Source organism: Epinephelus fuscoguttatus, linkage group LG20 (assembly GCF_011397635.1).
Source record: "Epinephelus fuscoguttatus linkage group LG20, E.fuscoguttatus.final_Chr_v1".
Lineage (NCBI taxonomy): Eukaryota > Metazoa > Chordata > Actinopteri > Perciformes > Serranidae > Epinephelus > Epinephelus fuscoguttatus.
The window spans coordinates 23,906,617-23,931,760 of NC_064771.1; the positions used below are offsets into that span (position 1 = coordinate 23,906,617).

Consider the following 25,144-nt stretch of genomic DNA (forward strand, 5'->3'; position numbering starts at 1 on the left):
GAGCTCGTTCACCATAATTGCTGACAGTACTCTGTATTATTAAGGGGCTTCAGTGCCTTTATGAGGATTGTGACTCTCATCTGGGGCTGGCTGAGGCCTGGCTTTAAAGCTTAATATGGTACACACTGTGCCTATACATTTCCCCTCTTAAGTTTAGCACAGCTTTAACAATGTAAGTGGTTATGCAACAACTCAACTAATTTATTTTTCCTGCAGGGGAAATCCATTTGGCGTTCAAAAAGAAAACTAGTTGGAATGTTTGGGAATTATGTAAATTCTTAAAACCATCACATTAGATTGAAATGAGGAGCTCTTACACCCTTAAACCCTCAGACTCATGCAGGGAAAACATTAAGTGGAAGCCATTTAGAGAGTAATATGTTAGATAGTGTGCTGCTCTTCTTTAGCTGGATGTATGCAGAATGCAAACACAAATAAAAGGAACAGGTTGGACAGGTTTTATTCTTCTATTTTGTCAAAAAATCAGCTGTGCACGCTGCAGCTCTGCAGGCTGGATAGTGGTATCTGCTGCTAACATCTCATTATGTGTTGTTCATCTAATCCGCGGGGTTTGTAATTTGCTTATATGCACTCATGAAGTTTAAAGCAGGATTATGTCCCTGGCAACCAAATGTTTCCCCAACTGCACATTTCTGATTGGACGGCTGGAGAAAATCCACTGCAAATAAACAATTTGGTCAATACTTACTTTTACTGATTGTCTATGAGACAGTATTAACATTAGAGGCCAGAGACGGGGATGTGAATTAAGGTAAAACGTGGACTAATCTCTATAGATTCACAAAATTAGATTTTACATTGAGATTATGGTTAAATCTGTCGGTGAAACAGTACATCAGCTGTGAGAATGCTTCATTCAGGTATCTTTTCTCTGCATTCTTTGTCTTTGTCTTTGTCTAGAGGGATTTTCCTTCAAAATTAAAATATAAAATAAAACAGGGATCATTTGGCAACCAAACATTTAAAAAAAAACTCTAGAGTGAAACATACATTGTTAAAAGTTTTTTGTTTTTGCACTGATTTATTATTATTTTTCTTCAGAATTTTTTTTTTTGCAAATTTCTGTAAGATGGCCATAAACACATGAAATTTTCACTAATTACTGGGTGTTGGGTGCAAATGCTGCACAAGAAATATAACCCCAGTTGGCCTGATGGGGGTGCTGTTATTAAAGGTCAACAGGTCCAGCTCCATGTACTTTACAAAAAAGCCTCAAGAACAATTTAAGTCTGCCTTACTAGATTGTCCACCATTTTGAATTTTTAACATTCCTCCTAAACCTTTGGTCTGATTACTACCAAATGTTTCTGTGGACCATTACTGGACAAAGCTCAACAAAACGCTTGTTGATAGATAATAACCAAAGAACTTGGTTAAAATGGGGGCGTGGCTCCGCACATAAATTGACTTAACCCCTAACTGGAGGGCCAATCATCAAGACACTTGCAGGAAAAACTTACAGGATATGTGAAATAATAAAATTATTTTGAAATCATCCAATAGGGGGCACCACAATACAATACTGATTTTGTTGAAAACGCATTTTTGACATCGCCTCATAAGTTGCACGTCCTATTCATACCAAATTTTCTGTGGCTCTTTATTGGACTAGCTTATTAAAAGTTATCAAAATCTTGTTGATATCTCATTGCGTTTTGCAGATATTGACCATTGATGATGAGCTTTAAAAGGGGCTTAATGGACCTAACTCCGTGATTTTTAGGCCAGTTATCACGAAACTTGTATGCAATGTCCACATAAGCACCTGAAATATACCCTGAAAGTCTGATTTAAATTGACCATAGGTGGTGCTACAAATTCCAAAAAATGGGTATAGCATAACACAAATCAGACTATAAATCACACATTGTTTGTCCAATAATTACAAAACTTGCAGGATATGTGAAATAACAATGCTGAACCAAGTGTGTAAAATTATTTTGAAATCGGCCAATAGGGGGCACCACAACACGATTTAGATTTTATTGAAAAACACATTTTTTAAATCACCTCCTAAACCGTAGGTCTGAACTTCATCCATTTTTCTAAGGATTATAACTGGACCAAGCTTATGAAAAGTCAAGAAATCTTGTTGATATCTCGTTGTCGTCGTCATCCTCCGCTTATCCGGGTCTGGGTCACGGGGGCAGCAGCCTCAGCAAAGAAGCCCAGACAGTCCTCTCCCCAGCCACTTCCGTCAGCTCTTCCGCGGGAACCCCGAGGCGTTCCCAGGCCAGCCGGGTGATGTAATCCCTCCAGCGTGTTCTGGGGCGGCCCCGAGGTCTCCTCCCAGTTGGACATGCCCGAAACACCTTCCCAGGGAGGCGTCCGGAAGGCATCCTTACCAGATGCCCGAACCACCTCAACTGGCTCCTCTCGATGTGGAGGAGCAGTGGCTCTACTCCGAGTCCCTCCCGGATGTCTGAGCTCCTCACCCTATCCCTAAGGCTGAGCCCAGCCACCCTGCGGAGGAAACTCATTTCGGCCACTTGTACTCGCGATCTCATTCTTTCGGTCACTACCCAGAGCTCGTGACCATAGGTGAGGGTTGGAACGTAGATCGACCGGTAAATTGAGAGCTTCGCTTTCTGGCTAAGCTCCCTCTTCACCACAACGGACCGGTTAAGCACCTGCATCACTGCTGATGCCGCTCCAATCCGCCTGTCAATCTCCCGCTCCATCCTACCCTCACTTGTGAACAAGATCCCGAGATACTTAAACTCCTCCACCTGAGGAAGGACCTCCCCCCTGACCTGGAGTGGGCAATCCACCCTTTTCCGGCTGAGGACCATGGCCTCAGACTTGGAGGTGCTGATTCTCATGCCAGCCGCTTCACACTTGGCTGCGAAGAGCTGGAGGTCACTGTTCGATGGAGCTAGGAGGACCACGTCATCCGCAAAAAGCAGGGACGAGATCCTCCCATCACCGAACCTGAAACCCTCCACCGCTCAGCTGCGCCTAGAAATTTTGTCCATAAAAGTTATGAACAGAACCGGTGACAAAGGGCAGCCCTGGCGGAGTCCAAACCTCACTGGGAACAGGTGCGACTCACTGCCAGCCACGCGAACCAGACTCATGCTCCTTCGGTACAGGGACTTGATGGCCCTTAGCAAAGGGCCACCAACCCCATACTCCCGGAGCACCCCCCACAGGATGCCCCTGGGGACACGGTCATAAGCCTTCTCCAAATCCACAAAACACATGTGGACTGGTTGGGCAAACTCCCATGCCCCCTCCAGCAACCTGGCGAGGGTAAAGAACTGGTCCACGGTTCCGCGTCCGGGACGAAAACCACATTGCTCCTCCTCAATTCGAGGTTCAACTATCAACCGGACCCTCTTCTCCAGCACCCTGGAGTAGACCTTACCGGGTAGGCTGAGGAGTGTGATCCCCCTGTAGTTGGAACACACCCTCTAGTCCCCTTTCTTAAAAATGGGGACCACCACCCCGGTCTGCCACTCCAGAGGCACTGCCCCCGATGTCCACGCAATGTTGCAGAGGCGTGTCAGCCAGGACAGCCCTACAACATCCAGAGCCTTGAGATATCCAGGACGAATCTCATCCACCCCCGGGGCTCCGCCGCCTCGGAGTTGTTTCACTACCTCAGCAACTTCTGCCCCAGAAATTGGACAACCCGCCCCCGAGACCCCCGTCTCTGTTTCCTCACTGGAATACGTGTTGGTGGGATTGAGGAGCTCCTCAAAGTATTCCTTCCACCGCCCGACAATGTCCCCATTTGACGTTAGCAGCTCCCCGCCCCCACTGTAAACAGTGTGAGCAAGTTGCCGCCTTCCCCCCCTGAGGCGCTGGACGGTTTGCCAGAACCTCTTTGGAGCCGATCGATAGTCTTCCTCCATGGCCTCACCAAACTCCTCCCATGCCCGAGTTTTTGCCTCAACAACTGCCGCCGCTGCGCTCCACTTGGCCCGTCGGTACCCGTCAGCTGCTTCCGGAGACCCACAGACCAACCATGCCCTGTAGGCCTCCTTCTTCCGCCGTGACTGGCCCCACAGCTCGCAACCGCTGCCTCGACAATGGCAGAGTGGAACAAGGCCCATTCGGACTCAATGTCCCCCTCTGCCCTCGGGACGTGGTCGAAGCTCTCCCGGAGGTGGGAGTTGAAGATCATCTGGACAGGTTCTTCCGCCAGGCGTTCCCAGCAGACCCTCACTGTTCGTTTGGGCCTGCCAGGTCTGCGCGGCGTCTTCCCCCACCATCTGATCCAACTCACCACCAGGTGGCGATCAGTTGACAACTCTGCTCCTCTCTTCAACCGAGTGTCCAGAACATATGGCCACAGGTCAAATGATACTACTACAAAGTCGATCATTGACCTGCGACCTAGGCTGTCCTGGTGCCACGTGCACCGATGGACATCCTTATGTTTGAACATGGTGTTAGTTATGGCCAAACTGCGACCCGCACAGAAGTCCAGTAACTGAACATCACTTGGGTTCAGATCGGGCAAGCTGTTCCTCCCAATCACGCCCCTCCAGGTCCTGCTGTCATTGCCCACGTGAGCGTTGAAGTCCCCCAGCAGAACAATGGAGTCCCCGGTCGGGGCACTGTCCAGCACCCGTCCCAGGGACTCCAAAAAGGGTGGGTACTCTGAACTGTTGTTCGATGCATAAGCAAGGACTTGACTAGTCTCAAGGACTAGAGTTCCAGACCCGGAACTATGTGTCGAGGTGAGGCCGACTATATATAGCTGGTAGCGCTCAACCTCTTCCACAAGCTCCGGCTCCTTCCCCGCCAGAGAGGTGACATTCCATGTCCCAAGAGCCAACTTCTGTAACCGAGGATCGGACCGCCAAGGCCCCCGCCTTGGTCTGCTGCCCAATCCACATTGCACCGAATCCCTCTGGATCCCTCTGCGGGTGGTGGGCCTGCAGGGGGACGAGCCCTTGTAGCCGGTTCGGGCTGGGCCCGGCCAGACCCCATGGGCAAAGGCCCGACCACCAGGCACTCGCCCACGGGCCCCAACCCCAGGCCTGGCTCCAGGGCGGGGCCCCGGTAACCCTCCGGGCCGGGTAGACGTGTCCTTGTTTGTATCCATCATGAAGGGTCTTTTGATGATCTTTTGTTGATATCTCATTGTGTTTTAAAGATATTGACCATTGACCGATAAACTTTAGAATGGGTACGGCTCAGCATATTAATAGACTTGACTCTTCGGTTGTTGGGCCAATCGTCACAAAACTTGCAGAAAATGTCCACATAAGTACCTCAAATATACCCTGAAAGTTTCATTCAAATCGAGCACTAGGGGGCTACAAATCTTCAAAAAATGGGCGCATCACAACACAAATTGGCCTAAAAGTCAGACATTGATTGTCCAAACATTAAAAACCTTAAAATATATGTAACATAATACATCACACATCATTTAGAATTTTTTCGAAAAACAATTTTTTTTTCATCTACTCCTAAACCCTAGGTCCTATTCATGCCATATTCTCTGTGGATCTTTATTGGACTAACCTAATTTAAAGTTAGCAAAATCTTGTTGATGTCTCATTGCATTTTGAAGATCCTGAGATCTGACTGATGAACTTTAAAAGGGTGTGGCTTAGCATATAAATGGACCTAAATTCGCAATCGTTGGGCCAATCATCACGAAAACTTGCAAGATATGTCCACATAAGTACTTGGAACATACACTGAAAGTTTCATTCAAACTGAACACTGGAGTGCTACAAATCTTAAAAAATGAGCATGGCAACACATAAATTAGACTATGAGTCAGACATTTTTTTGTACGATCACTACAAAACTTACAGGATATGTTCCATCGGGGGCGCCACCTGTTCCAAACAAATGCATAGTGCAATTCTGATATAAATGAATCAGCGTCGTCACGAAAACTGTTGGTTATCTTTCATGCAGTTGTTATTAACTGTCAAAGGTCTCCCCTACAGCTTTCAACTTCTTACAGTCCGTGTTTTTTGAGATTTGAGTCACATTTTCTTGTGATGAGTAACTCAAAATTCAAAACCAAATCCTTTATATTGTCAGAGAAGAGGAAGCTCCAGGGGTGTGATGGGAAGTGTGAGGGCTAATCAAAGGCTGACCTTCACAGCTCCCATGTCCCACTCATACTGATGACACACAGGCTGCCGAATGACACAACTCCCATGCGCACGTGTCTGACATCTCCAATAAGTCAGTGCATCCCTTGCATCTGTGTGTTTCAAGCCCCAGAAAGGGTGCAGCATCCTGCTAGCAAGTCCACATGTAAATAATTAAAGCACTTTTTTCTAGAAATCAGGATCAGGGAAGTGCTCTGTTTTGTCTCTAAAAGTAAAAGCAAGCCAAATGGGAGGCCCCACTGATTTCCTTTTGACCTATATATTTTGGGAGGTATCACGGCAAACAGTCTCAACTAGAGAGAAAAGTACACAAATACCAACATCAAATATTCATCCCTCTTTGTCCCCCTGGCTGGTGGGGGCTTTTCACTTTGAGCGCACATGAGAAGTAGTGAAGTGGGGAAGGTGTGGGAGAAGAGAAGCTCTGTGAAGGCATTTGTCTCCCCATCACAGCTCCTCTGAGGCTGCACTTTGAGGCCAGTGAGCACAACAGAGAGAAGACTTTAGGACATCCTTGTCTCCAATATGGACACTATTTATAGCCTTGAGAAAAGCTCTCTGTGCCCTATCACTGGAGCAGCAAAGCAAACCTGGACATGTTCTCCCTCTCTTAGATTTTACAGCAAAGCACACGCACAGACTTCACTTACATAAGCCACATTACTCGCACCTTTTAGCAAAAACGTGCAGCTTGAGATGCTCTGAGGACAGGAGTGCGTTGGAGTGGGGGGGTTGGCTCACTCGCTGTAATACAGACCAAGGTGGTGAAAATGAGGCTGGCTTTGAAATGCAAATCCACTCATTGTGCGCCGGCTGAGAGCAGAACATCCAACAATGTTTCATGCAAAACACACGATCCCATTTCACAAAGACAATCCAGATATGCCAAAATGTTTTTTTTTATTATTGAAATGAAAAGTGGCTGTTTGTACATTTCAAAAGACCGGGACTATCACATGGTGAAATGTTAGAAAACTATATTTCAACCGTCATCATGTTACAAGGATGACTGCGAAGAGGAGTTAGTGCAACAGATATTCAGTTCAAACTCTAAGGCAGAAGATGAGATGACACTTCATGTGACTCAAGAGCCCTCTACTGGCAGCACAACATACAAACCAGTAAAGAACTGTAAAAAAACACTGAATACTGAGAAATAAACTGTGAGAAATACATCTGCAGCCATGCAGGTATTATAGATTGTTTGCAGGATAAACCACAGTGAAACAGCGACTAGCTCAGTAACAGCAGCCCTGGACGAAAGGCACAACATGATCTGTCTTTAGGCTTTGGCTTTTCAGCATTCAGAGAAAAGGCAACATGGACTACGTTTACACGCACACTAATATTCCACTTTTAGCACGATTATATGACAGTATTCTGAATTTGATACAGGTCATTCGTATATTCTGAATTAGGAATTAATCCAATTGTAGCAATTTCTGATTGACGCATGGAATATGCTGGTATTATTCCAGTTTTTGGAGCATTATTGGGACATAAACGCCCTTCTGTGTGGAGTTTGCATGTTCTCTCCGTGTCAGTGTGGGTTTTCCCAGGGTACTCCAGCTTCCTCCCAAAATCCAAAGACATGCAGGTTAATTGGTGACTCTAAATTGCCCGTAGGTGTGAATGTGAGTGTGAATGGTTGTCTGTCTCTATGTGTAAACCCTGTGAAAATATGGTGACCTGTCCAGGGTTTACCCCGCTTCCTGCCCAATGTCAGCTGGGATAAGCTCCAGCCCTCCTGCGACCCTCCTGCAAGTTTTTACCGCAGTTGGCTCCGTGCATTGTCATAGATGCGTTGTACACAAACCAACTAGCCAAACATTAGCAAGACTGTGTCGTAGAGATGCATGCCCAAAAGAAAAGCTCACATATCTGGTCGGATGAGAGACACACCTACTTTTAAAGATTGTGAAAGACTTGGATATCAACAGGTTTTCGGATATGCCCAAATATCACAATGCCGGTGACTGAAGGAATGAAAGAGGGAGGCTTTGTCTGTTGATCAAACAAGTCCGCCATCCTACTTTGATGCAAGGAAGCAAAATGGCAGAAGGTGCTTCAGCCACTCCACATTTTTTCCATATCTGTATGTGATAAACGACACATTAGGGCACGTTAATCGAAGTATTCGCAGCTGCATAATACCAGGATATTAGGTGGCATATTCATTTTCATAAACCTTATAAATGAAATATGAATGAAATATTGTCTTTATCTAATTAAAGGGCAAAAATTGGAATATTTTGTGCGTGTAAACGTAGTTGCTGCAAATGTTGAACTATGACTGCAAAGGTTTAAATTTCAACAAAAGCACAGAGGAGTTTCATAAAGCTGATATAAAGTGAACAAGCTCATTTGCATAGACTTGCAAGCAGGACTAGAAGTACAAATCTGGTTAGTAAATATGGACACTTTAAAGATAGAGGAGACACCTTTAGTAGATTATTTCTTACATTCACAAACGACCTGGAACTTAACTGTGGCCTGTTTAACACCCACTAAATGCTCACATGTATTCTGTGAGAGATTCAGTCATAGACAATTTGCGAAAACTTGTATAATAGTCTCACACGACACTGTATATATTCACATGTACACAGTTGAAATGCTTGGCGGTGAGGTGGACTTTACCTCAGTAACACAGATATAATTCATGTATAATGCTAAATATTTCCTTGTATACTTTGTATGTTAGATAAATGAGACACTCACCTTGTTCTGTTTAGTTTTTCTTAAACTCTACCGCTCCTCCAAATAATCTTTCATGTTAATTGCATTTTAGAGGCTTTAAATTCTATAATAAAGTTAGTTTAGTTATATAATATATTTAATTTCTTAATCAAGTATGAGATTTTCGGCACCCACTTTTTGCTTTAGGACTCCATCTTTTACCCATTAGTGACATGTACTGTTTTTAAAAAAAACCTTCATACTAATATATATTTACTATTTGGCATCATCTACAATACAGTGGCAAAAATATCTATCGTGTCACTGCAAAGAATACAAAAGTAATAGTGATTGACTGGAAAACTTTTACTGCATGCATCAGATGTGATATACGGTCCTATAACATCGATTCAGTGTGGACATATGGTTTGTCCTTACGAAGACTCGTCTTCCTTTCCTTTAGTCGCTACCTCCGCACAGCTTGAGCAGCAGCTTCTTGTAATCACCAGAGGTGTCACCCTGATGACAACGAAGCAAAGTCAAAGTCAGTTTTGAATGTCTTACATAAAAACAGGACAACTGAAATAGTGGCTGTCATATTAACGTGGTTAGAGGGACTTACCGAGATGTCAGTGTACAGTGATTTTCCGTAACTCTGCAGATACGCCTGTCTGATGTCCAACATGTCTATCTCAGAGCGGGACACCATGATGCGGATTAGGGTGGTGTCCTTGGTCCCTGCTCCCTGTCAACACATTACAACATGACACTTTGACTGACTGCAGCAGTGAAATCTTCTCCTCTGCCTCCCCACCCGACATCATCAGGGCAGGAAACAGTTGGTTTGTGATAATTAGAGTAAAATGTGTTGGATAGATGATTGGTGTACCTTCATGGCCTTGTGGAGCCGCTCTGCAAAGTAGGCGGGAGTGTTCTTGATGCATTTCACTAGAAAAAGGAGCATCATAGATTATTTTACAGTAAAGATTACCACAATGTGTCTGTTTGATATCTGTAACAGATGTAACTTCTCAAAAGGTACTCTAGCTGCTTTCACAGCTGCCCCGTTTGGTTCGCTTCAATCAAACTCAAGTTCATTTCGCCCCCTAAGTGCGGTTCGTTTGGGCAGGTGTGAACACAGCAATCACACTCAGGTGTGCACCAAAACAACCGGACCAAGACCTTCCTGAAGAGGTGGTCTCGGTCCGCTTACAAATGAACTCTGGTGCGGTTCGTTTGTGGTGAGAACATGTTCCGACCTCGATCCGAACCAACTGCAGTCACATGACTAAAATGAACAATGACAGCAATATAGTACACGATGACCAGCCCTAAAATCAACCTGTGTAGTTGTCCCTATGTTGTCATGTATGCAAAGATCCAAAGTGAACTCTGTTAGCTGACTAGTTGGTTACAATAAGGGAATTATTAAAAAGCATTTTTATAGGAACGATTCTGTCCCTTTTTGATCCATATAAATGGTTCATCACTGTTACCATGATCACTATAAGCAGTTTCCACTGTATTTGAACCAAAGAGATGTAGACATACAACTGGCAATACAGCAGTAAATAAAGGTAATAAAACAAAACACTCTCTGTACAAAGACTGGTCAGTATGGTGTAACAGTCATACTACAGACCTGCAAACAGCACACATATAAAGTCACTCTACAGCCCTGATCACACAGAAAGCGTTTCAGCAGATGGAGGCGGTGTTTGGTAATTATTTTAATGAGAATGTAGCTTTTTGCTTGCAGTTTTTGCGTTGCTATGTGCCTCATGTTTCTGCACTCTAGGCGCCTGGTGTTTTTGTTGAAGCGATCTGAACTCCTTGAGTTTAAAAAACTTCAACTCAGAGCGAAAAAAAGCGCCCCACATCCCCCCATTTTTTCCTATTGTCCAATCGGATGCTGTGAGAGGCTGGCCTTCTATGGTCGTCACGACAACAACTTTACAGTTGGTAAACAATGGAGGAGAAACTGGTGGTAGTGGTTGCTGGATACCCAGAGCTATACGGCCCAACGATAGACAGCAGGTTGTAGTGCTGCACGGTATACCGGTACTAAAATAGTACCGCAGTACTAGAGTATTCCAAACGGTACTATACTGCATTCGGAAAATACCGGTACTTTGAAACTGATTCAATTCATTAATTTAGTTAATTTATTTTACTCATTTATGCACACAAAAGCCTTTCTTGTTCCTATTGGAGCACAGATTGCGCAAGTGGTGTGTATGACAACACCTGTATCAACATTCGCAGCTGGCACACGTGAAAAAAGACAAGAGAAAGTCTGCCTCGCAAAGGGACAAACAATTTCCCCCCGGGGATTAATAAAGTATTCTGAATCTGAATCTGAATCTGAGACAACACGAGACAACACAAACTTGGTGGAACATTTGAGTTACCAAACCGTGACGTCCGTACTGAGGTACTTACTGAACCATGATTTTTTTGGTACCGTTACACCCCTACTATTTATTGTTCTAAAGGTTTGTATCCAAAAGGACTTTTCCTTAGGAAAAGTACCGAAGAGTATCGAAAAGTATCAAAATTCATATTGGTATTGGTCCCGAAACAAAGATTTTGGTATCGTGACAACACTAGCAGGTTGTCAAACTGCCCGAGTCATCCTAAAATATGCCTGGAAACAGCCATCATGGAGACGAAGCTACTGGACCAACTGGTGGTACTCCCCATGATCCTCTCATGTACCCACACAGATCTCCGTTTCCCTGTGTCCAACAAACTATTTACTGTCAGCCTCTCACCCTCATCCAGAGCTACAGCAAGTACCCTCTGCCTGAAACATTTTAGGGACTAGATACTAATTACCGAGAAATTAAAAAAAAAACCCAAAAGAGTAGATTGATTACACGAGAAGGTTAGTATAAGGACGTGATAGGGTGGTTGCCTTGCAACAATAAAAAGGCGCAGCAAGCCTTGTTTATTTTTTTACTAGTGGCATTCAATTAAAAAAAGGCAGTGCATTGTACCTTGCGTTGTACAACCTGCAGAACACTGTCTGTGTGACCTTAACATTTATGTTTGCTGTAATTGGGTGTCAAATTCTTTTAGGTGTGGCCTGTATTTGTAATAACGTAAATGCATTGCGCAACTGCAACCAAATCTACTGGTTGCACATCTACAAAAAATTTGTTGGCACTATGGCAACATGATAAACTGAAATCTGACTCAGTGCGTTTATAATACTCCTATAATGACTGTCTATTAATAACTGTATTCTGATGCGGCTGTCGTACACATTTTCTATTTTTAAAATGACTTATTTAGAGAGTTTTCAATCCATCATTTGCTTTTGATCAACCATCAAGTTTCAAAAAGGTATTAAGGTCGAAGAGCAAGATATTTTTAGCCCTTCCAAACAAACATCTTGACAAATGTCTTCCGTGTATATTTAAAGCTTCAACATGTTTTTGGAAAGCCACTTCAGTTTGGTTGTGGTTTGGCAAAGAGACCCAAAGAACGTACCCACAGCCACCATGCCAGACTCCACATTGCCAGACATTTCCCTGCAGATGCTCTTCTCGATGTCTCTCCCACACATTTGCTGGTACTCCTGGAAGACTATTAATGACAGGAATCACAGACGAGACGGTTACGGTCATTGTCATATTTGACAATATGTGCAAAAGTGCATTAAAAGGCCAACATGTGAGGTTATGACCCTGGAAAAGCAGAAGTCATACAGCGAGGGAGGAAGAGAAGTAATCTTGTGAAAGTTCATGTTGATATTACACACCTGCCCGGAGGTGAGGCTTGCTGCGAGCGCACAGGATGGCGTTAAACTGGGACTCATCAGTTCCTACTTTATTCTCCCCGGCAGCGTACAGTTTCTGTTGCCCACGCAGACACACACACACACACACACACACACACACAGAAATTAAAAAGAGGAACATGATCAGGCTTGCTAATTACTTTCCAAGAATGTTACAACCGCGAGCCAACTTCAAACCGGTACCTGAGCGTCCTGTTTGGCCAGTGAGATGTCAACAGTCTCTCTTTCGTCACGGTTGCCCTAGATGGAGTAAGATATGTCGTGCTCATTATAAACACATTACGAGGGCGGAGTGTGTTGTCAGAGTCAACACTTGAAGCTGACATGAGCTTAAGTCTATTTTGAGAGAGCTCATTGTGAGTCAGGTGTAGTACGCGCAGCACCTACCTGACAGAGGGAGACGAGCAGTCTGCGGAAGTGACCGGAGGTGTCACTGCTGATGGCGTCCTCCAGGCTCTTCCCGTACTCTGAAGAAGGGAGTGGCTTTTTTTTTAGGAAAATACATTCATTTGCATTATATTTGCATTTTGTTTAGACACTGCTTTTTCAGCATCCATCTTCCGAGTACAAACAAGAGTTGTTGCCCTACGTAAAATCAAAACATTTTTTTGCTGTTACTTTCATACTGATTTACAGGTGTTTGAATTCTAACACTAGAAACACTCACACTACTTCATCAGTAATTTGATTTTATGAAACAAGAGCCCATACTGCATTGTGAATGTATCTTAAACTCTTCAAATAGTAAATAGCAAACTCTTAAGTGCAACATACACCGCCGCCGGCGCGGTGCTGTGGCCATCAAGTGTCAAGGCCGTCAAGGCTGTACCTACACTAGTTGCCAATGGTTGCCAACTGCTAGTAACAGAAGAAGAAAAGGAAAAACTTTGAGGCAACAACAACTTGAATTTCACGGGTGAGTTTCTTATCAAAGTCGTCTTATTAAAAATTTTAAACAACCGGAGTTGATCCTACGAGACGAGACGTACATAAAAGGCTTTTCTCGCAGCGCTGCCATGAGCGCCGGCCGCGCTGGAAATAGAGCAGTGGGCTGAAGCAGAGCGGCGCGGCGCCAGTGTGGGTTGGTTCATAGAATATAATGGAGGCAGGCGTTTTGACGCGCGGCGTACGGCGGCGGTGTCTGTTGCACTTTAGTTTTCCTGTCCAGACACGAGCGTGTTCATGTAAAAAAGGCGGGGGTGTTAATTACAAGTGACATCATCAGATACATGAATGGCTGACACTCTGGACTTTCGTCCATGATTACTTTTTTCTTCAGTAATCTGACTGGTCAGAGGTCAAGGTGTTGACAGGCCTCTGATTATGTGAGACATCCTTGCGTTTGTTGTTGTGTTGTCTTTTTTTAATGAACTCTTAAGTCAGGGTTTACATTTACCAACTTACTTTTCCTTTAAGAACATGTGTGGTATTGTCAGTTTTTCTGTATATTTTTTTAAAATTTATTATTTTTTTAATTGTATCACTATTACTTTTATTTTATTCTATGTTATTTGATTTTATTTCATTTTATTTTATTTTGTGATAGGGACGACGCAATTTAACATAGTTCCAATACTGAGTATAGGACTGACATGTTGCAGAGTTTATAGCTATTGCTAATTTTCAACTCTTGTCCCTAGTTGGGCTTTTACATGTCGATCTAAAATGTTATTAAAAATATACAGTTTAAAACATCATAGCATTATATCATCTCTCCATTTTATTTCATTTTTTTTTTAATTTATTTAATTTATCTCATTATTATTATTATTATTACTAATTTATCTATTTAATTTGGTATTTTTCCTTAATTTCTTATATCACTGTTACTATCTCTTTATTTTTATTTCATTTTTATATTTGTTTATTAAGTTTTATTTCTATATAATTACTATTAGTATTATAAATGTATCTATTTAATTTGGTCTTTTCCCCTTAATTTTCATTATCACTATTACCATCTCTCTCTTTTTTTTTTTATGTTCATATTATTTATTTATTTTATTTCTATAGTGTTATTATTATTATAATATCTATTTAATTTGGTTATTTTTCCGTAATTTTTATTATCACTATTACTATCTCTCTATCTCCATGAACAGTGGTTTTACTTGTGTGTATATACCGGTCTGGAAATGGACATTGACACTGGACTGATTTACGTGTGCCCTAAAAAATGTAATGAATAAAACTGTGGGCAAAAAAACATCATGCTCAGGACTCACCAGCTTTGTAGACTCTGGTGATTTCATTGATTTCTGCATTGGAGCGTGATGAAAGAACCTCAATCAGACAAGCTTCATCAGTTCCTGCACCCTGCGAAAATAAAGAAAACCTCAGCAAGACATTTAATGACACACCTGCTCCATGGAGTCAAAATGGTGAACAGTAAGACGTTGTCAGCCACGACTCAAGCTTGTCTGGTTTTCACTTGCATTTAGAAGATTTTTTTTTCTCTTATTTCCCATTACATGATGAGTCACACAATGCGGTTTGGCCTACAAAACCAAAACTGAAGCATCTGCTGAGACAACGACTTGAGTTTCCAACCTTTATAGCCTCTCTGAGTTCAGATGCATCGAAGTACGCAGGGCTCTTCAGCATGGCAAGAGCCAGCTTCTCAAAGTTTCCAGTGAGCTCAGACTTCAGATCGTGGATTAAATCCTAAGAGGAAAAACACAAAGGGGAAAAACATGAGAGCAAGGTCGGGCTAAATATACTGTAGCTGCCATACAGGGTCAGTGATAAAGAGCAGATTACAGACTGAATTTTAACTGTAGAGTAAACAAAAACTCTGCAACAAAAATAAAAAAATATACCTTCCCATAAGTTGTTTTATAGGCTGCTACCATTGGGACTCTCTGCTTGTTGGTACGACTTCCCAGGAGTTCAATAATGGCGTTTTCATCAGTGCCTGTTGGAGATATTTTTCAATTTATGTGTAAAAGGGACAGAGCAAATACAGTGCTAATCAAATGTTCAAATGAGCACCATTTACTGACCAAAACCCTTCATAGCTTTTCGAAGGACCTCAACGTCCCTGAGTGGATCGGCCCCTGGAAAGTCTTTTATAGAGCCCCTGTATCCTTTCTGTAAATAAAGTCAAAAATGTTAGAAGATAAAATACATTGCAACATAGTTTGAGAGAAGTTCTAGCATGAAGACAAACACATCTTACAGAAATGGCAGGTGCCTGAGGGTTGGATGGAACTCCGCCTCCATACGCAGGCATCTGGGGACTAGTCGCGGGGTAACTTGGCATGGGCTGGCCTGGGGCGGGGCCCCCTGGGTATCCCTGCTGGGCCCCTCCTGGCTGCAAACAGAGGACAGCTGTAAGTGCTAAGTCCATGGTGACAAACTTCATATAGAGCAAATTCCTCAGGTTTAAGTAGGAGATAAGGGGCTTTGAGCAAACAGGGGATTTAGCTAAAGTTAGTCCATATGTTATTAGTGATGTGGCCTTGCAGAGGTGACAAGAGAGATAAGAATTCATGTACCGCTCCTTGGCCGCCTGGTGCTGCACCCCAACCTCCACCTGCAGAGAAAACATTGATATAGCACTCAAAACGCAATTCATTTAAAGAACAGATTCCACTGGTTGCATATATACATATATTTGTGGGGAGAAATATATTATGTAAATGTTAATGTTCATCACTCACCTCCTGGAGGCATGGAGGGATAGCCTCCTGCTCCAGACTGTGCTGGGTATCCTCCTGCCTGAGGAGGGAAGCCTCCAGCTGGTGCAGGGTAACCACCTGCCTGGGGAGGGTAGCCCCCTGCTGCTGGAGGGTAACCGCCTGCTTGGGGAGGGTAGCCGCCTGCTTGGGGTGGGTAGCCGCCTGCCTGTGGGGGGTAGCCGCCTGCTGCAGGAGGGTAGCCGCCTGCTTGGGGAGGGTAGCCACCTGCTTGGGGTGGGTAGCCACCTGCTTGGGGTGGATACCCCCCTTGTTGAGGTGGATAGCCCCCTTGTTGAGGTGGATAACCTCCTGCCTGTGGTGGGTATCCACCGGACTGAGGAGGGTATCCTGGGTAGCTCATCTTTAGAACCTGGGGGAGACATAAAGTTGTGTGATACAGTTACAGTGATATATGAAGGCCATTATATGGCTCTTTTCAGGCTGTTCTCATACACTGTTGGTATGTATACCTACGAAAAGTACCCATGTCACTGGGAAGGCTGTAATCACATGACCAATGCACTGACAGAAGTAAAGAAGGAAGTAGTATAAAAAGTGAAAATTTGCGTTAAGAGGCAGGCTAGGGAGGTGGATGGGTCAAACATGCACAGGACTTTCCCTGAAGAGATCAGTGTTTGTGTCCCGTGTGAAGTCAAGTGATCTTTGAGTTATTTTTAAGGTACATTGTAACAATTTTTCTTTTAATAAACCTAACCTACGTAACTTTATGTTTGGTATGCAACATCAAGTACATAACTTGAAATTAACTACGTAGCATGACAACGTCATTCATGGGGTGCTAATTCGTTAGATATCGTATGAACCAATGTATGTGCGTTTTTGTAAGGTATTATACAATATGTTGTATGAGGATATGTTGTTCTTTTTGACCCTAACCTTTTAAAAGAAGCACGGAGAAATTTAGGTTAAACTTGAGTTCCTCCTGTAATTTGTTCTAGGGCTGGGGGATATGGACAAATTTTCATACCTCTATATTTTCAGACTGAATGGCTCACATATAGTGATAAACACATTTCATTTCCTATAGGTTCTTCACAACAAATGTCCCCCATTATTGTATAGTGTAAAAACTTTTATTGTGAAGCAGCAAAATAAGGAATTGTTGAGTTTTCGAGCAGCAACTTCACATAACCTCTAATGCGGCTGATAGCAAACATGTAACAGTAAAATGAAGCAGATATCTAAAGGAAAAACAGGACATAGGAGAAACTAAACTCCAAACCACAGAGATCCAATTAGAAGCTACAAAAGTACTGAGAGATGAACACACAGAGACTTTTAAACTCTCTGGTCTCCTGCAGACAGAGCTGAGCAGGGTCTTCTAACACAAGCGGGGTCGTCAGGAGTTGGCTGCGGTCAGCAAGACTTCACCATTACCCGCCTGGCTTTTGGACCTACTCTGGAGAAGGTCCATCTCTGGCACAGCTCGGCGTGCAACAGCGCGTCTTAACTGATGATGGAAACACTAATCGGCGCAGTGTGGCTTGACTCGGTGCGGCCAAAAGTGTCAGTGGAAAAGGCCCACGGTGTTGTGCATGTGAAGTAACTTCATTCATCTCAAAGACTGATTTAGCGTAGCTTGTGCAACATACAGACTGATGTCACTGTAGACTAATTAACAGACAGATTAGACAGAGGAGCAGCTCTATGTCTCTCTTAGTGTAACGCGACTTGACCCTATATCGATACAAACAGTGTTGTCTAAATTTTTATTTTACTTGAAAATACACTGATATACCGTACATAATTGTTATATCGCCCAGCCCCAATTTGCTCAGTCTCCATTGTTATTCTGATAAAGTGACACAAACAGGAACATGTAAAGGTTACCCAACCATTTAGTGAAAAAGGCCAACATCAAAACACCGAACTGAGAACTATCTAGCATCAGCTAATGCATCATTAACAACTCTTCTTCCTTTTCAACTCCAAGTTCTCCAAAAATAACACAAACAGATATCCATCCTTTCAACCCTGGCCTGCACCCGTTTGGTGTCATCATAATAAAATGCTCAACATTCCAACCACAACTTCTGTATAATGAATAAGCTGCAACTTAAGACAACGACCTCACTTGAGTCTCTTGCAAATCACACCACATTTCTATTTTGACAACAGAAAGTTTTCCTTCCCCTTTCTCTACCACCACTGCACAATTCAAACCAGCAATGGCACCTGAATCTTTTCAGTTTCACATTAGGGGTCCATTTGACAGGCTGTTGTTGGAATTGCGCAATTGTCTGAGTGCCTCTGTGTTATCCCATAATGAAGCAAAACACTAATTACAGCTGCAGGTCTGTCAGCCGTAATGAATGATAATCTAGCAGACTGTAAACACACCTGGGTTACATGCACACAAAAAGCTGGGAGTAAACAAAGTTTGTTTTTTGACAACACAATGACCTACAGCCTGTGCAGGATCAGTTTTCCCTTACAGTGTAAAGGCAAGTTAAGTTACAGATACTCCACTGTTTGGCTCCGCAAACACAATAATTTAGAGTTTTATTTAGGCTAACAAAGACCTTTTTCATTCAAAGATGCACCACTGAATTCTTTAAGCAGACGGAAACACACTGTGTCAGCCGTGACCTCAGGAAGGGCGTTTGATTGTTTACATTTCCCTGCTGCTTTTCAGCGCTCTCCTTTGGACCCTTGAAGGCAATGGTGAGTCTTAAGTACCAGTATTTCCACTCACATTTACAACTCAAGGATGAAATAGATACGAGTGGAATCAGTAGAGTCGTTCATACTTGACATAACAATCATTCCAGCAGTTAACAATGTCTGACAGTTTTGTTTGTTGCATTATTATTTCTTTTTTACCCTGTAAAGGGCTGTAAATAAAGTTGCGGACATCGATTTCTACAGCAAATCAGTAACCAACAGATTGCTAGTATCATGCTGTTCATAAAGTTTCCACATCATGACCCTTTTAGTGCCAGTATGTGCATATTTACTCACTTTAAAGTGGACCCTTGTACCTTTTATAATGTGACACACAAAACATTACAACATGTTTTTCTCATGCTGCTTTCAAAAGATTTGGGTAAAATAATATCACTTAAAATAAATGACATTCCAACTCTGTTTTATTGCCAAGTACTTCTGCACCTACAGGGAATTTGACTCGGCAGTAAAGCCATTATCTAGTATCCCCCCCTCCAGTTTTTATACACTAAAGTGTTTTATCAATTCTTTAAAAAGTTGTTTCCATGTCTTGTCTGTTTTAATAACTGACATGTAAAGCACTTTGTAACACTGTTTTGTAAAGTGCTTTAGAAATTATTATTATTATTAGTAGTATTATTATTATTATTAATAACATGGTGAATTTAAACTCATCTGTTTCTGATGTGACTGATATGATAAATGGAAGAACAGTAAGCCCTCCTTCGTTTGGTTTTTAAATTATTCTGAATTATTTTTCTTATCACTTAAAAAAGTGCAATAGTAAGAAAGATCTTTTGGGATGTATCTTGTTTTTTTATTATCTTATTTTATTAATGCATCATATTGTTTAAAGTCTTGCTCCGCTTTTTGTTTCAAATAATGACTTATTATTTCAAGATACTAAGTCATTATTTTAAGATAACTAAGTCATTGTTTTGAGAAAGTTTTTCAATATTTTGAGAGACTAAGTCATTCTTTTAAGGCTACTCATTATTTTGGAAACGCTCTCATTATAATGAGAAAATAATCGCATAAATGATGAGTTTGTATCTCATAATAATGACTTAGTATCTCAGCATATGAGTTAGTATCGTGAAATAATGATGCATCTCTACATAATGACTTTTAAAATACTCAGTAGCCAATCTGAAAACAGTGATTTTATATCTAAAAATAATATGAAACTTTATCAAATAATGATTTAGTATCATTTCTTGTTAGTTTGAGAAGTCAATACTATAACAAAGTTGGTCTTTTTTTTTTTTTTTTAGATTTTTTAGATTAGTGAGTCGCTGTTTTGATAACGTTAGTTATGATCTTTTTGGATGTATCTTTTTTTTTAAATCGTTTTAATTTACTAATGCATCATATTTTTTAAGTCTTGTTTCGTTTTGTGCTTTTTGTTTAAAACGAATCATATGTCATGTGACCAAGAAATTACTGTTATTTATATTTTTAATATAAATCTAGCATGTTTGAATTTATTTTCTTTATCTGTTCTGATTGTGTACATTTTATTGTATATTATGTATTTACTACAAGTGCTTGTATGTTCTTTAATATGAGTTAAACAAAAACAAAGTCCTAAAAAATATATGTTTACACTTCCTGCTTTTTACGTAGAGCACTTGAAAGCAGCAAAAGCCCAAATCTGACAGAGAATCACCGGCCTGTTTTCATAACTTGCTAACCAGCATTTTAAAGTACACTGATTATATTTGTCTACAATAATAAGATGCAATAATAAGGTGTAATGTGAGTATAACGCCCTTATTAAGCTAGATGTCCCACCCCACTGTCACGATGGTCACGATGTCCTAGAGTTTGTACCATCCACCCTGCGGTCCGTTAACGTTACATAATGCTTCCAGACGAAGTTACTGTTTCACATTTAGCATCCTTAGCTCACACAAACTGTGGATAGCCGTTTAGCACGTTAGCTAGAGACAGTTAAAAGCAACAGTGCGCCATTTTAGGACTTTAACAATGAAGAAAGTACCGTTTGTTGCTGTTGAGCAGCTCCACACGGACACACTGTGTCTGTTTAATTGGGCGAGGCTAATTTCCTACATTCCTCACTACGCTAGCAGAAACCGCTAAACTGTTACTTCGTCCAAACTGCGTTGTCGCCTCAAACTGATATTTGGCGGTATTCGGTGATATTTACAGCGCTAAACAGAATATTTAAAGCTACTTACTTATCAGCTGCGGACTTGAGATCCAGGAAGAGCGTAGCAGAGAGCAGCAGAGAGAGTAGCCTCAGAGGTGGGTGGGTCCTCAGCATTGTTTCCGTGCTGCTGCAGTAATAACCTTTGCTCCGTTATTGGCCCCAGTCAGAGGGATAAAGCCTGATGTTGACTCAGCCGCCTCTAACCTGTCTTTTTCACCACACACCACACTGCTATACTTGTCAGGATGTGATTAGATTTGTTTCCATGGTGACAACACAGGGCAAGGCATTGTGGATAAGGATTTGTTAAACAAAAATATTTTGTGAAACTTGATTCTGCTTCATTACAGCCACTGTATGGAAGCCCATTTGTGCCAATGTCATTTGGGGGGGAAAAAATCCTCTAAAAGTCATAATGAGAAACTTTCTCGAAATAATGACTTAGTATCACAAAATAATGAGTTAGTATCTTAAAAATAATGATTTCTCATCTGAAAATGAGAAACTTTCTCAAAGTGACTTAAGTTTCTCAAGAAAAAAGAAAAAACGTAGTATCTTAACATAAAGGGTTAGTATCTGAGAAGAAAGACTGGTGATCCAATGAATAAATCTATATCCTAAAATAATGTCTGAGTGTTTTTTCCTCATTAGTTTGAGACACTTTACGAACGTTTGTCATGATTTTGAGATACTAAGTTGTTCTTTTAAGATAACTGATCATTTTGGAAAGTTTCTCATTCCGATGAGAACTGAAGACTTATTGCAAAAATAACGACTTAGTATTTTAAAATTACGAGTTAGTATATGTAAATTACTACTACCTCTAAAATAATGACTTAGTATCTGAAGAATGACCGTTTTTTTAAAGAGTGAAACTCAGTCATTATTATAAGTTAGTCATTGTTTTGAGCAAGTTTTTCATTATTTTAAGAAAGTTTTTCATTAATTTGAGATACTAAGTCATTCTTTTGAGATAACTCAAAATAATTTTGGAAAGTTTCTTGCTATGATGAGAAATATTGATAGGCTCCAGCCCCCCCGCGACCCTCAAGAGGATGAAGCGGTTAGAAGATGAATGAATGAATGAATGAATTAGTATATGAAAAAGACATTGTATCTCAAAATAATGAATAAATATCTCAGCATACGAGTTAGGATCTGAAAATAATTACTTAGTATCTTGAAATAATAGGTTAGTATTCGAAAAGAATGTTGGGTAATTCAAAAAAGAAAAGAACAAAACTTTCTGAAAATAGTGGCTCATTATTTTTGAGATACTTTAAGACAATTTGTCATTATCATGGTTTTCTTTAGCTTATTATTTTGGAAAGTTTCTTGTTACAGTAAGAAATAATGAGTTAGTATCGCAAAGTGATGAGTCGGGATATGAAAATGACTTAATATCTCAAAAATAATGACTTAGTATCTCAGTCTATGAGTTAGTATCTTAAAAAAATATGCACCTCAAGATAATGACTTAGTGTCTTTGAATAATGACTTAGTATCTTAATATACTTAGTTTGTAGCCTATTTCTGAAAAATAATGATTTCATAAATTACTTTCTCAAAATAATGACTTAGATACTAAGTCATTATGATGAGATACTAACTTATTATATTTGAGAAAGTTTCTCATTATGATCATTTACAGGATTTTTTTCTCATCACACTGGCAAAAATATGCTTCCACATTACTTGTTATAGGGAGTAGGGAGTAACCGCGATTTTGAACGTGAAGATTTTAATAAAATGCCATGTATTTTCTGCATAAATCATTTAGATTACTTATAATAAATCAAATGCCTTGTCTGTGTCTTGAAAGTGCCTGAAAACTTAAATGGCAATAAATACCATCGTTTTTTAAATCGTCATAGGGCTGATGGCATTAACATATTTTCAAATGTTTAACATGCAGCCATTCCCAACATTTGTTTTATGCCAAACACTCAGTATCTACAACAAACACTAGATGGCAGCAGACTGCTTGTGGTTGTGCATGCCAGGCTGCAGCCTATGGGCCCTTAGTGTAGTAAGCTTACATTAAAAATAACTGATGGTCAGTGTGGACATCCTCAGAAACACCTGGATGGTTTCATGTCAGTCGACCCAGGCAACATAAAGTGTGGAATTTTCAAAACTCTTTTTTATTTTAGCTTTATCTTTCTTTTAATTTAATTCGTATAGCGTATGGCGAATTTTAAATCTAATGAGGGAAACGTCAGTTTATTCCTAATTTTACCTTTCATTAAACTGTGTTACTGCAATCAAAACAAACATAAATCCCTTCATAGCGTTCCTTAAAATCATGCTGTACATCAGTCATCTGTATAACTGTGAGAAAAGGCTGACCTACATATTGTTTTTGTACAAGAAAGTTTAGAAACATTACAAATTGAACAAAACAAAAAAAGACAAAAACAACAAATAGTACAAAGAAAAAGGTTTTTTTTGTAAACATTTTATGAAATCCAGTGCTTTCTTAAGCTGAAATGACTTTTTAAAAAACCTATATGGGTCTGATAAACCAGGTCTATATATGATTTTCACTCCCCCTCTTCCTTTATAACACATAATTTTAGATCACAGTAGGCCCTCTGTACAGTCAGTGCCCCTCTCATATATACCTACTGTAGCTAAAGTTAAGCAGAAAGATGCAAACTCATGTTGGACCTCCTATCCGCTGTGACGCAGCGCACAGTCCTGGCTGGAGCCGCTGCTCCTCGCTTCCCGCTGGCATTCAGGCTTTTGCGCTTCATGCTTCCAGTGCGCCTTCCCCCGTGCCTGTCGTCCGGTTACTGGGGTCCATCGGGGGCTCCCCCAGGTGAACACAAGGATCACACCCATACAACAGCCCGAACAAGGGGGGATGACTGAAAGAAGTTGTGTGATCCAGAAAACCCGGCGGTTCTGACGGTGCTGTTTCCAAGAGGCGCAGTCCTCCATAAAACAAAATGATGTCTGCTATAGAGACTGGTGCCCCCGTGTACCAACCTGCACAGCTGCTCAACTGGGTCTATATGTCTTTGCAAGACACTCAAAGCAGCACTTTCGATGCGTTCAAAGCCGAGTCGGACGCCTCTCCTCAGGACATGAGCATCTCCAAGCGCAGCGCAGCTGATCTGAGCGCCAACTATCTCAACAACTTCTTCCATCTGAGGAGTGAGGTAGAATTCACGTCGCTCATAGTCCTGATTAACACTTTGCATGGCTTTGTTGAAACTTTCATCCACTCATTCATCTTTTTTTTCCTTCCTGCATGTCAAACATCTCTCTCCTAGATGAATATGAAAGGCACATATTTCACTCCAGGTTATTTTGGTTGCCCATACAGTAAACCTCACCTGCATGCCTTCATTGGGTCGCACTGTGGTGAGTGGGTAGTACATGAATATGTGTTTTGTACCCTGGTATAGTGCCTGAGTGTGTTCAGACTGTTCTGGTGTCAGTGTGCAGCTGGAGGGGGGAATGGCAGGTTGAGAAAGACCTCTCACAAGGTTTTTTAAAAATGTTAGAGTTCACCCTGGCCGGCCTCTGCTTGGTCAGAGGAGTGTGTTCACTCAGTGCTGCTTCATTTGATACTGACCCATTTAGGAAAAAGTAGCTCATTAAAAATTGAGTTCTGAATGTTGGCACAAATTAAATCTAAATTTACTCTGCTTTAACTTAAAGTCACTCTTTTTAGTTTAAAAATGACACAATGTACAGTAATGGCACACATGCCGCAGACATGCAGTGGTTTCATGTCTCATGCAGAACATTACCCACATGTGCATCTGATCACAATCCTCTTTCTGTGATGCCTTCAGAGTAAACAGCCAGTGTCTGCAGGCTGTTCTTCATGTTTGCCCCTGCGGTGCCATAGCACCCGTCTCCTCCAGAGGCACAATGATGCTGATTGTGCCATGTCAATGCAACAAGTTAAAGGCACGCACGACAAAGGCATTTTGTTCAGACGAGGAAACGGACACTATTGGCCCCACAGTGTAAATGCAGTAAGGGCAGCACATCT

At 41.5% G+C, this 25,144-nt stretch overlaps 2 protein-coding genes across 3 annotated transcripts in view; one reads left to right on the forward strand and one right to left on the reverse strand.

Moving 5' to 3' along the window:
• Positions 1-8,210: 8,210 nt before the first annotated feature.
• On the reverse strand, positions 8,211-21,321 carry anxa11b (annexin A11b). 2 transcript variants are annotated; one of them, XM_049563770.1, is made up of 16 exons: positions 21,164-21,321; positions 16,521-16,644; positions 16,257-16,436; positions 16,092-16,129; positions 15,773-15,907; positions 15,597-15,684; positions 15,414-15,508; positions 15,145-15,258; positions 14,820-14,910; positions 12,982-13,061; positions 12,778-12,834; positions 12,556-12,649; positions 12,285-12,380; positions 9,679-9,737; positions 9,412-9,534; positions 8,211-9,308 (listed from the first exon to the last, which is right to left on the reverse strand). In XM_049563770.1, exons 2-16 carry the CDS (start codon positions 16,633-16,635, stop codon positions 9,249-9,251), a joined length of 1,425 nt encoding a protein of 474 aa, XP_049419727.1. In that variant the 5' UTR covers positions 16,636-16,644; positions 21,164-21,321; the 3' UTR covers positions 8,211-9,248. The 2 variants fall into 2 exon arrangements, with proteins under 2 accessions (XP_049419727.1, XP_049419726.1); XM_049563769.1 differs by having other exon boundaries at positions 16,257-16,644.
• Positions 21,322-23,632: 2,311 nt separating this feature from the next.
• The window catches only part of LOC125880896 (zinc finger CCHC domain-containing protein 24-like), a 29,151-nt gene continuing 27,639 nt past the window's right edge, over positions 23,633-25,144 (forward strand). The window contains exon 1 of the mRNA XM_049563715.1: positions 23,633-24,299. Coding sequence (XP_049419672.1) covers positions 24,087-24,299 — 213 coding nt within the window. The 5' untranslated portion in view covers positions 23,633-24,086. The remainder of the gene's footprint in view (positions 24,300-25,144) is intronic.

What these genes read in the sequence shown, in the direction of transcription:
- anxa11b (XM_049563769.1), bottom strand. Translation starts at nt 16,635, where the DNA reads ATGAGCTACCCAGGATACCCTCCTCAGTCCGGTGGATACCCACCACAG. An exon ending in ATAAAACAACTTATGGGAAG is followed by an intron (nt 15,259 to 15,413) that starts GTATATTTTTTT and finishes TTTTCCTCTTAG; the next exon opens with GATTTAATCCACGATCTGAA. An exon ending in CAAGCCTCACCTCCGGGCAG is followed by an intron (nt 12,381 to 12,555) that starts GTGTGTAATATC and finishes TGTCATTAATAG; the next exon opens with TCTTCCAGGAGTACCAGCAA.